Source organism: Otolemur garnettii, unplaced genomic scaffold, assembly GCF_000181295.1.
Source record: "Otolemur garnettii isolate 467f Iridium unplaced genomic scaffold, OtoGar3 scaffold00025, whole genome shotgun sequence".
Lineage (NCBI taxonomy): Eukaryota > Metazoa > Chordata > Mammalia > Primates > Galagidae > Otolemur > Otolemur garnettii.
In genome coordinates, this window is record NW_003852420.1 from 21,808,698 (window position 1) to 21,825,394 (window position 16,697).

A 16,697-nucleotide genomic window follows, 5' to 3' on the forward strand; every position below is an offset into this window, starting at 1 on the left:
AGACATTTATTCACCTACTTGGTGAACACTTATTAAAGACTATTTCTGGGCAAAGCCCTGAGTTAGGTGTTGAAGATCCAGAGGTGAATAGGACTTGTTTCCTATCCTGTAGAACAGTGATTCTCAACCTGTGGGTCATGACCTACAGGAACTGTATTAAAGGCCATGGCGTTAGGAAGGTTGAGAACCACTGCTGTAGAAGATCACATTCTAGTTGGGGAGACAAAAAACCAAAACAGATCATTTCAATGCAATGTGACAGCTGCTTTCATAGGGACACCCAGGGTGTTATAAAAGCCTGGTAGAGAGGTATAACCCAGAATAAGAGTACAGAAAATCTTCCAGAGAAGGTGGGGCTTAATATGAGTAAGGCTTAGTTGGGAGGATGTTGGGGGGTTAGATGAAAGGAGGCTCTAGGTCAGTGGTTCTCAACCTTCCTAATGCCACAAACCTTTAATACAGTTCCCGTGGGTGGCAACCCACAGGTTGAGAACCGCTGCTCTAGGTGGAGAGAAGAGCTTATGCAAAACTATAGCGACCTGAAATAACTCTGTCACGTGAGAGGTTGTTCCCCTATTAGACTATAAACCCTTCGAGGACAGAGACCACACTTACATCACCTCTATACACTTCTCACTCAGAGTCTTGCTTATGGTAGCTGTTCAACAAATGTTTGTGGAATGGAATCATATTTGAGGGCAATGAAAATGCAGTGGCTCAGCACCATGGACAGATCACACAGACACCTGCAGTTGGAGGTAGTCCAACCTGTAAGCTTATTTGCATGCATTTGCATAATGAAGCCAGCTTCATTTCCCTGGGGGTCCAAAGGCTCTGCATCATGGGGGATCTAATCAGTCCTTGTTTGGGGGGTTGGGAAGGGAAATTGTCAAGGCCAGAGACCCTGAGACCTCTGAGGACTCTGAGAGAATCTCTTTCTCCCTTTCCTTATCACCCTTTTCTTTTCTGTCAGGAGCCAGTGGTCCTGAGCCTTCTGAAGTTAGGATTCTGCCTGGTGGTGGGGATCCTGACATCAAGGATGGGATACCCCGGATGGTGAGTGATGGGAGAGTCTAAGAGATGGGGATTAGACTCAGGTTCTCAAATCAGAATAACTTGGGTTTGAATCTTGATTCAAAGTGACTCATCCACTTACTGGCTTTGTGACCTCACCATTTGGAGCTCAATTTTCTCATGGGTAAGTGTGGATAATATCTACATTACAGGATTTCAGTGAGATTAGAGAATATTAGGTATGCATGGTGCCTCGTACCTAACAAGGGCTAGGGAAACAGTAGGGGATGAGCTGTGAGCAGGATCTGGAAGAAACCTGAAACAGGGTGGGTATGGGGAGGTGGGGGTGGGGAGAAAAGGAGAATGAGTCTCAGAGGTGCTGGTGTCTGGAGACTTTGAGGCTGTCATCCCCTCCTAGTCAGCAGATGGCCCAGGAGCCTGGTCTGGGATGAGCGAGGCCGCCGTCTGCCAGCTCCTCTGTCCCTGTCCCTCCTGCTGTCACCCCCTCCTGCTGTAGCTCCTGTCCTGGCAGCTCCTGGAGTCCTGATTGGAGGCAGCTCTTGCTGAGAGCTGACCTCTCTGTCCTGTAGTCTTGGCAAGCCTGGGATGGGGGCCAGGGGCATTAGCTCCAGAGCTTTTTCCCCATCAATTTCCTGCCTTGCCAGCCCACCAGTCCTGGGAGGAGGAACTCCTGGTTTCCAATCCCGGTTTAGGGATTCAGATGCCACCTTGTTTCACCACCCTTGTACCTCTTTGTGGCGTTTATTCCCTCCATGGCTCCCCTCCTGTGGAATGTGAGTGGTGTGTGTGTGGGAGGGGAGTGGTAAAAGGCAAAAGGGGAAATTCTACCAAGGAGTATCTGGAACCCTAAAGGGGAAAGACAAGGAGTCATCTCAGGTTTTCCTTCCTATTTCAGTCCTGAGGGGAGGGAGAATGAGCCTGCAGCCAGATGGAAGGAACAGGGCGTGGAAGGGGAGGGATTTTCTGTGGAATGGTGCTGGATATGTAGATTTGAGTCCAGTGTTCTCTTTAGTTCCGGTGGCTGGGAGCTGTGACCCAGAGGCCTGGCTCTTACAGCCAGGGAAGGTGGGGCGGGGTTGGGCAAAGGTGTGGCTCTGGATCTGTTTGCCTACAGCTAGCCTGTTAAAAACTAGTTCACCTAATGAAGGGTTTCTTTGACTATTTTGTATGTTTGCTTGTGTATCCTTTTGCTTTGGACAATCTAAGGACATTCAGAAACTCATTGGGCTGAGGGCACTTCCTCTTGCGAATAAGTATTTCTTAGATTGGCTGCATTTGATGAATGATGGGATCATTTGGTGCCCTTGTGAGTATCTTTGTCTATTGTGACTGCTTTAAGGACTTTTTTTTAGCCCATTTATGGAAAGATAGTACAATTAATCACAATACATTGATATGCATTACTTAAAGCAATACAAGAATACCTAATAAAAGATGGTTTTAGGTGAAGTGGCTTGTTGTTCAGAATCCCTTTTCTTTCTATTTTTCTAGGAGGTTCCTGGGGCCTGGCCCCCAACACTATGAAGAGCCTTTGCTGAGGCCATGAGGGGTTACCATGGCGACCGAGGCAGCCATCCCCGCCCAGCCCGCCTTGCTGACCAGCAGCATATGGACGTGGGCCCAGCTGCCAGGGCCCCCTACCTGCTGGGCTCCAGGGAGGCCTTCTCCACCGAGCCCCGCTTCTGTGCCCCAAGAGCAGGCCTGGGACAGCTTTCTCCTGAAGGGCCTCTGAGCCTGAGTGAGGGGCCGTCAGTAGGCCCTGAGGGAGGTCCAGGGGGGGCCGGGGTTGGGGGGGGTAGCAGCACCTTCCCCAGGATGTACCCTGGCCAGGGCCCCTTTGACACCTGTGAAGACTGTGTGGGCCACCCACAGGGCAAGGGTGCTCCCCGCCTGCCTCCTACACTTCTGGATCAGTTTGAAAAGCAGTTGCCAGTTCAGCAAGATGGCTTCCACACGCTACCATACCAGCGAGGGCCTGCAGGAGCTGGGCCCGGGCCAGGGCCAGGGTCTGGCACTGCCCCAGAGGCCCGCAGTGAGAGCCCGAGTCGCATCCGGCACTTGGTTCACTCTGTGCAGAAGCTCTTTGCCAAGTCCCACTCTCTGGAGGCGCCCGGGAAGCGGGACTATAATGGGCCCAAGGCTGAGGGAAGAGGCGGCTCTGGAGGAGACAGCTACCCTGGCCCAGGCTCTGGGGGCCCCCACACCTCCCACCATCACCATCACCACCACCACCACCATCACCACCAGTCCCGGCACAGCAAGAGAAGCAAGAGCAAGGACCGCAAGGGGGACGGGCGTCACCAGGCCAAGGCTGCAGGCTGGTGGAGCTCCGATGATAACTTGGACAGTGACAGCGGCTTCCTGGCGAGTGGGAGGCCCCCTGGGGAGCCTGGTGGTCCCTTCTGCTTGGAGGCTCCGGATGGGTCCTACCGGGACTTGAGCTTCAAGGCGCGCTCGGGCGGGCCAGAAGGCCGCTGCCTTGCCTGCACTGGCATGTCTATGTCACTGGACGGACAGTCGACCAAGCGAAGTGCCTGGCACACCATGATGGTCAGCCAGGGCCGGGATGGATATCCAGGGGCCGGGCCAAGCAAGGGGCTCCTGGGTCCAGAGGCCAAGGCCAAAGCCAGGACTTATCACTATCTGCAGGTGAGGCTTTGGTGGAGGGTGGGAAACAGGGTGCTCAGCCCTCACCAGTCCTGTCATTCAGGGAGCAGTGGAAAGGGTTGGATGGGGGCCAGCTGTCCTTGTGACTGAGAGCCTCAATGCAAGGAGACTCTTTTCTATGCCGGTTTTGTCACCCTGAACTCCTTTAGGGGCCTTGGTTTCCCTTTTTGTGCAATGAAGGCCCCTTCTTTAATGATGATGTATGTCAGTGCCAGGAAGGCTTCCTCTTGACCTACTGTTTTGGACGAGCCTGAACTTATGAACTCATAAGGCCTCAGTCTTACGAGACTGGAGGTGGCATGAAGTTGAGGTGAGCAACGGAGAGGACAGTGCCATGCTCCCTGTCTGTAGCTGCTCTCAAGATTGGCGGTGGCAGTCAGAAAGCAGTTCGGCTGCCCCAAGGCCTTCTTTTCTCCTCTTATCTGGGTGGTGTAGGTGATGTTTGCATATGAAGGTCAGTTATTTCCAGAATGTGTCTCTGCTGGGGTTTGTCATTCTGGGGGACTTGTGGTGGGGCAGCCCGTTAAGCTGGGGGGAGCCCTGGGGGCCTGTCTCATAGGTTTTCCTAGACTGGGGGGAAATGCTGGAGGCTGAGCCTTTGTATAACGCCAGGTGGGGCCTCCTGGGAGTGCATGGTGCAGCTGATAGCTGGAATGCCCTTCTTGTCCTCTCTTACCACCTCTGTCTCTGCAGGGGAAGCCAGGAGGTTTAACCCCTCTTTACAGAGCCTTCCTCCCAGCCTCATCCAGTTCACACTGTTTTCTTGAACCCTGCTGTAGTTTTAGGAGGAAAAGCCCATACAAGTTCTAGAGGTCCAGCAGATTTTGGATTATCCTCCAAAACCACATTCGGTATAGTTAATACACATTCATTCAATGGGCATTTCCTGGGGTACAAAGATGAAGAGACACAGCTGCTGCTTGTAAGGCGCTCACAGCTTAGACAAGGGCAGTGGATAGAATAGAGTGTGATGAGCCTTGATAGGAGAGAGCCCTGGGCACCATGGGGACACGAAGGAGGCACGTCACTCCCCTGGGGTGATGGTGGCCAGGTGTGGGGCTTGGAATACCTGGGAGGAATGTCTCCTGGGCAGAATTCCAGTGGAGTTGGAGTTAATTGAGTCCAGATTAAAGGTGTCAGGAAGAGACTACACATTTCCAAAGATGTGGAGAATTGAGACTGTGTGTGTCTTTTGGGTGTCATTGGCCTTGCTGGGTGAGTTATGCACCAGTTAAGGCTCCTGGGGGACGCAGGAAAACCTAAGGAAGCACATAGGGCCACAGTGGAAGCAGGAGAAACTTCTAGGATTCAGCACTTGTGGGTTGGCCTTGGATTGCCTCCTCCCCATGCAGGGAGGTGCTAGGCTGGCAATTGAAGGGTCCAGGGAGGGATCACCCACCCTCCCCTCCCCACAACTGAGCCCTTGCCATCCCTGAAGACGTGCCGCTGTTCCGCTGCTCCCTGCCGCTTCGCCAGGGCTGCCCTGACCTCCCTGGGGGCTTCCTTTTTAACATGCACCTCACAGTGTCCTGCAGAGGAGTAAAAAGCTCTGCAGTGGCTACAGAGTGGGCCCTGCAGTGTGGCAGAGTGTGCCCTGGCTGTCCCATCTGCTGGCCAGCCCCACACCAGCCTGCTGCTCTCTGTAGAGTACAGGCAAGGAGAATGATCCTCAGGGTCTGGGGCTCCAGGGCTTCTCAGGACTGGGAAGTCTGAGTCCATGTGAGGGAGAACCAAGGGGCTGCAGGGACCCTCCAGATAGCCTCCTGCTCCCCTGGCACTGAAGCAGGGGAGGCTGGCCCCATCTGACTGTGTGTCTTTGTTGGGACTCTCAATCCCATTGTCTGTTTCCCTCCCTGGGCATCAGCTCTTCCTTACCCTCTTCCAGAATCCCTCTTTCTACTCAGAGCCCTTTTTCCTTTATAGAGCCTTGCCTTTCTGGGTTCCCATCTGAGCCCTGTTTCGCCCTGTGGGTTCCTTCACAGGGCCCCACCCCATCCCTGGGTTCCTGTTCTCACCCTGATCTGTCTCCATGCTGAGCTTCACCTGCAGGGTGTCCACCCCTCCCCTAAACCCTATGTTGTTCCTGAGACTTGGTGCCCTTGGAGCTCCCCTCCCTACTACTTCGTCACAAGTGTTCTAAATCCTCCCTACCTCTCCCCACCCAGCCCCCCATGCCTTCACCTACCCCTCATTCTTTGCAGTGCATGCTGATACCACGGGCTCTGCCCACTCTCTCTCCCCCCAGATGTGCCCCACTAAACTCATCTGAGTTCCCAGCCACCCTCATCCTCTTCCCTAGCTCAGAGGCAAAGCTATGGCCCCCCATTACAGGCTCACCCAGCCCGCAAGGGCTTGAGCCCATCTCTCTGGGACCCCTCCAGCCCTGGACTGTTTTCCTCACTCCCCATGTTTAAAGACTGGCTCTTTCTTTCATCCCAAGAGCATGCCCAAAGTCACTTTAATCCTACAAAATCTTTCCTCACCCCACCCCTTTCCACATGTCCTGTCCTCCCCGCACGTTCAAGCTCTTAGCGCCTAGATGGCTCTTCTGTGTATCCCTTTGGTCCTCACTGTGGTCTGACTTCCTCACCCCGTCACTGCAGGGCCCTGGCAGTGGTCGCCAATGGTCTTTTGAGTGCTGTCCTCTAAAGGCACCTTTCAATGGTCATAATAATAGTTCACATTTCTTGAGCACTTTCTGTGTCTTGCCCACCACCTCTCTGGATCAGGCATGGTTATTCTTACTAATTCACAGACAAGGAAACTGACGCTTAGAGGTTAATCAGTTTTGCTCAAATTCACCCAGCTAGCAAGAGATGGGGCCAGAATTTGCACATGGATCATCTAACTCCTGTGCTAACCTCTGAACGCACTGTGGCATTTGACATAATCGACTCCTTTTATTCTGAAATGTCTCCTGTTTCTATGACATGGCATTTTCCTGACTTTCCTCCTACCCCTCTGCCCACTCCTTCTCAGGTGACTCCACAAGGCTCCTCTTCCTTTCTTTGCAGTCCCTTTTTAAATGTCAGCGGATCTCTCCTCAGCTCTGTTTCTTCTTTCGCCTGGGCCACCTCTTTCACTCCTATGGGTTCAGCTACCACCCATGACTCCCACACGTCTGCTGCCAGCCCTGATCTCCCCACTGAACCACAGAGCCAAAAGTCCAACCACCTGCTCCAAACTCCAATGCCAAACTCAAGGTGCTAAACCTTGAACCCATCACCTTTCTCGAACCCTGTTTCTCTGGGGCTCAGTGAGAGGCATTACCATCCCCCAGGTCCTCAGCCAGCAGCCTGGCAGTCATTCTCCCGCCCCCTCATCCCCCACGTCTAATCAGGCTCACTGATGCTCCTTAACACCTCTCATTTCCATCTCGTCTTCCCCCTCATTGTCATTGTCTTAATTTAGACCTCATCATCTCTTGCCTGGATAATAGCATCAGCCTCCTAATTGGTCTTCCTCCTGCCACTTGAGCCCCTGCCCTGCTCTTGGCCCTCCACAATCCAGCCTCTGTTTCGTCTGCTGGAGGGCTCTCTCTGAAACTCAAATCCAGTGTCACTCCCCTGCATCAAACCTCTGCAGGGGAAGGGGATGGTTTGAGGGTATGGAATGTATGCAGGTTAAGAGGATGACGGAGAAGGAGGGTAAAAGCTGACTGAGGTCAGGGGATGCCTGGTGGCTGGGGTTGGGGGCAACACAGGTCAGTTTGGCCTCTGATCTTCAACCTCTTGGTGCCTGGCATGTCACTCCTTCAGACTCTCTAGGTGGCCCTTGGTTAAATGGTGAAGGGTCCATGGAGGATGATCGAGGCATCTCTTTGTGAGGGAGGGGACTGCCCAAGACCCTCACCTCCCGCTCCACCTCCGTACACTCCTGAGTGAAGCCTGCTTGAGCCTGGGCCGAGTGCCTCCCATGGCCCTGGGATAGAGAGGCCTGGCCTCTAGATCTACTAGGGATGTGTCTGAGAGACAGAAGCCCCTGTCCCTGCAGGTGCCACAAGATGACTGGGGGGGTTACCCCACCGGTGGCAAGGATGGGGAGATCCCCTGCCGCAGGATGCGGAGCGGCAGCTACATCAAAGCCATGGGGGATGAGGAGAGCGGGGACTCCGATGGCAGCCCCAAGACGTCTCCCAAAGCCGCCGCCCGCCGCTTCACCTCCCGCCGCTCCTCCAGCGTGGACCAGGCCAGGATCAAGTAAGGACAGGGAGGACTGGGGGTGGGGGTTCTGGGAACTAATCCTGGGTTCCTGCAGATGATGTGTGTAGAATAGGTCCGTGCCGGTAGCCCTGCGTAGGGTTCACCTGGCATGTCCCACATAATGGGGCAGTCCCTGGTGATGGTCCCTCTCTGAGTGCCTCTTGGAGGGAGTGTCTTTTTTCCAGAGTCTCCTGGGAAAATCTCTATTTGAGGGTTCTACGCAATAGCACCTGCTGAGGGGTGCCAGTGCTATCATCCCCTCCATCCTCCTCCCTCACAGTCCACTGTTCTGACTCTGGAATTTTGACCTTTTCCAGCTGCTGTGTCCCACCCCGGATCCATCCCCGGAGCTCCATCCCTGGCTACAGCCGTTCCCTCACCACCGGACAGGTAGGGAGAGGCCCAGTGGACCCGGAGGAAAGGGTGGGAGAGGAAATTCAGTCTCATGCTCAGCTTAGGCCTTAAAACCAGAGGCTCTGCCTGTGGACAGAGCTCAGATCTGGCTCTAGAGAGACCAGGAAACCTGTCTTGGACTCCTGGAGCTGACTCAGTTCTGGGACCTCAGAGAATCACATCCTTAAAATCCACCAGGTGTCCTCAAAGTGCTGAGCTTGCAAGGACAACACCACTTGTCTGAGGCTCCCCAGCCCTCTCCAGGCCTGATTGTCTTCCTGTCCCCCATAGAAGCTAGGATTGATTCATGCAGAGAGGGCATGGGCCCCGCTGCACTCTTGGAGCTGTTGTGGGCCCGAGTTCTGCCCCTACCCCCTCTATCCACAGGCCCACCAGCAAGATACCTTAATCTCAACACCCCCCTTTCTCATCGTCAAAATGGCAGTAGTAGTGAAAGTTATTTCACAGGGGGTTTGTCAGTGAGAAAATGTATGCAAACACAAGGTACTTGGTCCAAAATTGGTATTTTATAAATGTGAGTCCCATACCTAGGTGTTAGACATTCCCCTTAATTAAACGGAGGCAGCACAGTTTAATAATTAAACTCATGAGATGGGTTTGAATTCTGCCTCAGCTCCTCACCAGCTGAGTGACCTGGGGCAAGTTACTTGACTTCTTTGAGCCCCACTTTTCCTAAAAATAGGCATCATAATAGTGTTCTTGGCACATAGCCAGCACTCAATAAAGGTTAGCTATTTTTACTGTTTGCTGGGGGAAAAAAAAGCAATGCAAAAGACCGTCCACATTGGCTCCCATTGTTCGCTGCCACAGTCTCTCAGTATCCTTTGTTACACTGCCTGAACGGGGCAGTCTGATTGGCGCGGCTCTCCTTTCATTCCAGACCAGCCTGTGTTGCTAAACCCACTAGTTAATGCTCAGTCCTCATTTTACTTGACCCACGGCTCTCTCCTTCCGGAAACACTTTGCTCAGCCAGCTTTGAGGACACCACAACTTTCAGATTCTCATAGATTCTTCTCCCTTGCTGCTGATTCCAAGTTGTGTCTTGGGTGCCTCTACAACTCTCCAGGATCTGAACAGTGGGGTTGTCCAGGGACTCTGGTCCTAGATTTCTCTCTACACCTACTACTTAGGTGATCTCATCCAGGCTCATGGCTTTGAATATTTTTGAGAGCCTGATGACTCCCAAATGCACTTGCCCAGCCCAAACCCATCCCATCAATGCCAGGCGTGTATATATCTAGGTATCACATATTGAAATCTCACTTGGATGTCTAGTAGACATCGCCAGCTCAAGAAGTCCTAAATGAGACTGTTGATTACTCATCCCCCCACCCCCGTCCCCACCAACTGCTGCACCATCAACTGTCTTCTCCATTTCAGATCATGGCAACTTTATCCTTTCAGGAGCTCTGGTCTAAAAGCCTGAAGTCCATCTTCAGTCCTTTCTCTCTCACTTATAAACCACTGAAGGACACAACCAGTCCTTCAGCAAATCCTGTTAGTCCCGCCTTCGGACTGTACCAGGATCCAACCACCTCCCACCATCCCCTACCGCCACCCCTCTAGTCCTGTCCCCATGTACTTTTGCCTGGACTGTGGTGCTACCTTCTCTTTGGTCTTCTGTATTTGCCCTTGCTCTACTTCACCCTCTCGTTTCAGCCAGAGTGATCATTAAAAAATAATCACATTTGCTCACTCTTCTGCTCAAAACCCTCACTGCACTCAGAGTAAATGTCAGAGACTTGACTATGACTTACAAGGGCCTGCGTGACGTGGCCTCTGAGTTCCTCTCTTAACGCCGTTCTCCTCCCTCCCACTCCAGCGGCACTAGACTCCCTGCTGCTCCAGACCCCACAGGTGTGCTGTTGTTACTACCTCTGCCTCCACGTCTCCTTCCCAGGCATTCCATTGGATCATGCCCTCACTGCTTTTAGGTCATTTCCCAAATGTTCTAAAATCTTAATTTGGCCCCCTCCCAACATTTTCTTTCCCCTTCCCGGTGCTGTTGCTATCCTCTACCTCCTCCTTCACTTCCTTTTCACTGTCTAATTTCACATATACTTGACGTATTTAGCTTGGAGGTGTGGCTTCTTATCCTTGCTTTACAGAAGAGGAAATAGGTTTAAAGTATTAGAGATGTCATCCTATTGTCTCTAATAATGCTTTTTTCCCTCTTAAGTCTATTTTTTGTTCCGTGTGTGCCTAGAACATCTTTTTGCATCTTTTCCTTTAAAGTTTTTCTGTGTCCTATGTTTTTGTAAATAGTTTATAGGTAGGTTTTGTCTTGTATCCATTCTGATAACTGTTTGAGAGTTTAGTACATTTATATTTATTGTGATTACTGATGTGCTTGCATTTATTTCCATCATCTCATTTTGGGCCTTTTCTTTATCTTGCTTTTCTACTCTTTTGCTACCTTCTTTTGGTTTGAGTTTTCTTTATTGTTCTTCCTGCCAAATCGCACCCTGGTTGGGCAGTTATATATTCTATTTTATTCTTTGTGGTTACCCTTGTAGTTTTAATATGCTTATTTGAAGTCTGAAGCTGATAATTTTTTCTATCCTATCCTAACCAATGAAAAGAGCTGAAAACACTTTAATTTTGTTAACCTCTTCTCTTCCTCTTTCCTTTCCTTTTCCTTTCCCCTCCTTTCCTCTCTCTCTCTCTCTCTCTCTCTCTCAATGGAAATTTATTTTCTCACAATTGTGGAGGCCAGAAATCTGATGTCAAACTGTCAGTTGAGGTAATTTCTCCCATTTGGTGAATTGTAGTTTTATATGTTTCATGTTTGTTTGAAAGACAAAACATTTTATTTATTTATTTTATTTATTTTTTATTTTTGAGACAGACCCTCAAGCTGCCCCCCTGGGTAGAGTGCTGTGGTATCACAGCTGACAGCAACCGACAACTCCTGGGCTCAAGCGAGTCTCCTGCCTCAGCCTCCCAAGTAGCTGGGACCACAGGCACCTGCCACAATGCCCGGCTACTTTTTGGTTGCAGCCGTCATTGTTGTTTTTGACGGCCCGAGCTGGATTTGAACCCGCCGCCTTAGGTGTATGTGGCTGGCGCCTTGGCCACTTGAGCTACAGGCACCAAGCCGGACAAAACATTTTAAATGTGACAAAGTTTAATTCATCAATTTTTCTCTTTTTGATTGTGCTTTGGTGTATAATTTAAGAAAATATTGCCTAATCCAAGATAAAAAACAAAACAAAACAAAAAACTACTCTAATGTTTTTCCTAAGAATTTTATAGTTTTAACACCTACATTTAGGTGTATGTTTCATTTTGAGAACTTTTGGATTTTTGGTATGTGGGTTGAGTTAGGGGTCCAACTTAATCCTTTTGCATATAGACATCCAATTTTCCCAGCATCAGTTCTTAGAAAGACTTTTTGTTTTCTCATTAAAATTTCCTGGCTCTTTTATCAAAATCAATTTACCATAAACACATGTGTTTATTAATGAACCTTCAAATCTATTCCATTAGTCTATGTGAATTTGTCTTTATGCTATTATTTTATGCTTTGATTACTGCAACTTTGTAGCAATGATTGACTTCAGTAAGTTTAAATTATAGGATTTTGTTACTCCTTTTAAGGGTTGCTTTGTGATTTGTGTTTGCTCTGCATACATATGGATTTGTGGGAAGCTTGTTGATTTCTATAAAAAATATATTTGGGAATTTGAAGAGATTGAATTGAATGTGTAGATCAATTTATGGGGCATTGTGGGGCTTTTGGGGTTTTTTTTTTAGACAATATCTTACTATATCACCTGTGTCAGAGTGCAGTGGCATCATCATAGCTCACTACAACCTCAAATTGCTGGGCTAAAGTGATTCTCCTCCTTCAGTCTTCTGAGTAGCTGAGACTATAGGTATGCCTCACTATACCTGGCTAATTTTTTCTGTGTTTTGTGGAGACGGGGGCTCACTCTTGCTTAGGCTGGTCTTAAACTTGTAGGCTAAAGCAATATCGTTGCCTTGACCTCCCAGAGTGTGAGGGTTATAGGTGTGAGCCACTATACCCAACTTTTTTTTTTTTTTGACACAGGATCTTGCTCTGTCCTCAGGGTAGAGTGCAGTGGTGGGATCATAGCTCTTTGCAGACTGGAACTTCCAGGCTCAGGTGATCTTCCTGTCTCAGCCTCCCCAATAGCTAGGACCATGCCCTGCTAATTTTGAATCATTTGTAGAGATGGGGAGGGTCTCACTATATTGCCCAGGCTGTTGTGTTCTTAACAGTATTATATATTACCATCCTTGAATATTGGAATGTCTTTCCACTTACTTGGTTCTTATTTGCTTTCTTTTAGCATTTCTTTTACTTTTAATTTTTATTATGACAAATTGTAGTTGTGTATATTCATGAGGTACAAAGTTATGTTAGGATTTATGAATGAAATTAAGCTAATTAACATATCTATCACATCAAATACAAAAGTGATCTTAGGGCACTTTAAGTTTGATGGTCTTTTCCCTTCTTATATGTACTTGCTGCCCAGTATTTTCATTTCACCTTTCAATCCCTCAAATTAATCTTTATTATTGCTGTTACTTTATATGTTATTGGTACTTGATTATATATGCTGACATCTTGATCTTTTGTCCTCCTTCCTGTGTCTTTCTTGCATCTTATTCCTTCCTCCTAAAGTACAATCTTTAGTGAGTTCGTAGTAAATGTTTCCAACTAGCAAACTCTGTCTTTAATAAAAAGTATATTTTACCTTCACTATTGTATATAGTTTAGTTTATTATGGGAATTCTAGGTCAACATTTATTTTCTCTCAGTGTTTTGAAGGTATTCCTTTGTCATCTGTCTGCTGTTGCTGTTAAGAACTCTGCTATCGGGCAGTGCCTGTGGCTCAGTGAGTAGGGCGCCGGCCCCAAATACTGAGGGTGGCAGGTTCAAACCTGGCCCGGCCAAACTGCAACAACAAAAAAAAGCCGGGCGTTGTGGTGGGCACCTGTAATCCCACCTACTTGGGAGGCTGAGGCAAGAAAACCGCCTAAGCCTAAGAGCTGGAGGTTGCTGTGAGCTCTGACACCACGGCACTCTACCGAGGGCAACAAAGTGAGACTCCTTCTCAAAAAAAAAAAAAGGTCTGTCAACCTGATTGTCTTTGTAGGTAATTTTCATTTCTCTCTGATTGCTGTTAAAATCTTGTGTTGAGCTTGGTATTCTGCAGTTTCACTATAATATGTTTGAGTGTGTGCACCCTAAATATGAGGATTGATATCTTTCATCAATTCTGGGAGATTCCTGTTGGTTACTGTTAGCATGGTGCATCTTTTTCCCATTCTTTTACTTTCCACCTATTTGTATTTAGACTCTTAGGTATGTCTTTTGTAGACAGGAGATAGTTAGGTCTTGCTTTTTATTTTTTTACCCAATAAGACAATCTCTGCCTTTTGAGTGTTCTGTCTATTCACATTATTGATATGGTTGGATGGTCTATTATCATTTTTTATTCTATGTTCATCGTTTACTGCCTTCTTTTATTAAATAGATAAATATTTAAGTGTGCAATTTAAGTTCTTTGAGTTACTTCCTTTAGTGGTTGCACTAGGAATTATAATACGCATTTTTAGCTTATCAAAATATTATTAATTTTGGTAAAACATAGAAGCATATATAGCTCCTTCTTTCTCCCCTCTTTGTGCTATTATTGTCATATACATTACCTACATATGTTATAAACTTAACAGCTGTTATAAACCAACAATGATATTATAATAAGTGATTTGCATAATCTTATGTTTTTTAAAGAAGTTAAGAGATTAAGTGAGGAAAATATATTTATAAAGTCTTTCATATTTACTCACTTGTTTCTGGTGCTTGTCATTTTTTCATATGTATTTGAGTTACCATAGGGTTTTACTTCCTTTTAGCCTGAAGGACTTCCATTAGTATTTCTAAAAAGAAGTATTAGTAGTAGTATTTCTTGTAAGGTAGGTCTGCTCGCAATAAATTCTTCAGTCTATATTTATGTGGCAATGTTTTATTTTTATTTATTTTTTGATGAGTAGTTTGCTGGATATAGAATTCCTGGTCACCAGGTTCTTTTTCTTTTTCTTTTAGCATGTTGAATATACCATTCCACTTCTCTCTCGTGGTGTTTTTAACGAAAAGCCAGTTATTTCCTTATGTGCAGGTGTGGTGGCTCATGCCTGTAATCCCATGGATTTGGAGGCTGAAGTGGGAGAATTGCTTGAAGCCAGGAGTTTGAGACCAGCCTGGGCAACATAGCAAGACCCTGTCTTTACAAATAATTTTAAAAATTAGGCAGGTATGGTAGATTGTGCATATAGTCCCAACTACTCAGGAGGCTGAGGCAGGAAGATGACTCACTAAGCCCAGGCACTTGAAGCTGCAGTGAGCTAAGATTATGCTATTGAATTCTAACCTTAGCAACACAGCAAGACTGTATCTTAAAACAAAACAAAACAAAACAAAACCAAATTAATAAATAAAGAAAAAAGTGTCTTTGTCTTCAGTTTTCAACATTTTGATTGTAAAGTATCTAAATATGGATCACTTAATGTTTAACTTACGTTAGGTTTATTGAACTTCTTTGCTCTATAGATTAATATTTTAAAAAAATCAAATTTGGAAATTTTTCAGCCATTATTTCTCCAATTTTTTTTTCTGTCCCTATCTTTCTCTCTCTTTTCTTCTTCTTCTTCTGGAACCTCCAGTACATGTATGTTGGTATACTTGAAGTTGTACCATAGGTCTCTGAGGCTCTGTTGATTTCTATTCAAACTTTCTTCTCTCTATTCTTCATACTGGTAACTTGCACTAGTCTATCTTCAAGTTTACTGGTTGCTTCTTATGTTGAGGCCTTCTAGTAAACTATGTTAGTTATTGTACTCCAGAATTTCCATTTGTTTCTTTAAAAAAAAGTCTCTATGTTTTTGTTGTGATTTGTATTCAGGAAGTCATTGTTGTCCTGTTTTCCTTTGTATCTTTAAATGGGATTTCCTTCAGTTCTTTGAATATATTTATAATAGCTGCTTTGTACTAATCCAAAATTTAAGGATATTCATTCTTATTTATTTGTATATCTCAATAATTTTTTTGTTGAACACTGAACATTTTAGACAATATAAAAGCAACTCTGGATTCTTGCTTTTCCCTCTTGAACATTGTTACTGCTTTGTTTGTTTGTTTGTTAACTCTCGAACTAAATCTGTGAAATCGTATTCCCTGTAAAATGCAGCCTCTGATGTCTTCATTCAGTTTTTTTTTCTTTTTCATTTTAAGCTTTGTTTCCTAAAGGTTACCCCTGTATCTGCATAGTTTAGTGTTCAGCCAAAGATTTGTCAAAGGTTGTGCTCAAAAACCTAAGGCCAGTAAGGCTGGCTCCCTTTCTTTGACTATTGTTCTAGGTATGGGCTGGGAAGGACAAGTTTCAGGTTTTCAGGACTGCCTTGGCTTTTACTCTTCACCAGGCTCTTTTGTATTTCTTCTGTACATGAGTACAGTTTCCATTGGCCAGGGATGTGTGGTGGCTCAGAGCCTCCCTGATCTCTGCTATGTATTTATTTATCCAGCCCCTAGTTAACCTAAGATATGTGGAGAGGTTATCAAACCCCCATGTCTGTTTTACCCCTCTGGAATTCCCTGTTAAGTCACTGGCTAGTATGCCATACTATTGCTTGTTTCAGATAGTGCCAAAACCTCCACCCAGCAGTACTGCTGACTCTCTCTGTTCTTGACACTATAAATGACAATGAGCCAAATTAAGTAGAGCCCTCCGGTAGTGGCATTAAAATGGATGTTTTTCACAGCCTGCACCACCCTTGTTGAACTATTGCAACTGATAGAGCTGGAGGCTTGGGGAATGGGAGCTGCCTCAGGCAAAGATATCACAGAGTCATTAGTCTCAACTAATATCATTATCTCCTTAATATTGCCTCTTCCACATTCCATCTAATCTCTCCTGGAATGTCTGTAAGTTGTATGTGGGACCTTCTTATTCTTTCCTCCATATTTCTCAACTTCTTTATAGTTTCTATAGTTTTTTTCTTTGCTGCCTTCTGGGTAAGTTCTTCAGGTGTATTTTCCAGTTCACTAATTTTCTCTTCAGTTGTATCTCATCTACTATTAACCCATTAATTGTGTTATAATCTTAGTGACTTTTTATTCTTTTCTAGAAATATGATTTGATTTCTTTTCAAATCTTTCTAGTCTTTTCTAAGCTTTTATTTGCTTATATTTTCAATTTGCCTTTTAAGTTTAGAACTTTTTTTTTTTTTTTTTGAGTCAGAGCCTCAACCTATTGCCCTGGGTAGAGTGCTGTGGCGTCACAGCTCACAGCAACCTCAAACTCCTGGGCTTAAGCAATTCCCTTGCCTCAGCCTCCCAAATAGCT

At 46.6% G+C, this 16,697-nt stretch overlaps 1 protein-coding gene across 1 annotated transcript in view; it reads left to right on the forward strand.

Moving 5' to 3' along the window:
* The first annotated feature begins 970 nt into the window (after positions 1-970).
* Positions 971-16,697, forward strand: part of DLGAP3 (DLG associated protein 3) — a 42,953-nt gene continuing 27,226 nt past the window's right edge. The window contains exons 1-4 of the mRNA XM_003788191.2: positions 971-1,056; positions 2,527-3,684; positions 7,696-7,901; positions 8,222-8,294. Of these exons, the coding sequence (XP_003788239.1) occupies positions 2,578-3,684; positions 7,696-7,901; positions 8,222-8,294 (1,386 nt within the window). The 5' untranslated portion in view covers positions 971-1,056; positions 2,527-2,577. The remainder of the gene's footprint in view (positions 1,057-2,526; positions 3,685-7,695; positions 7,902-8,221; positions 8,295-16,697) is intronic.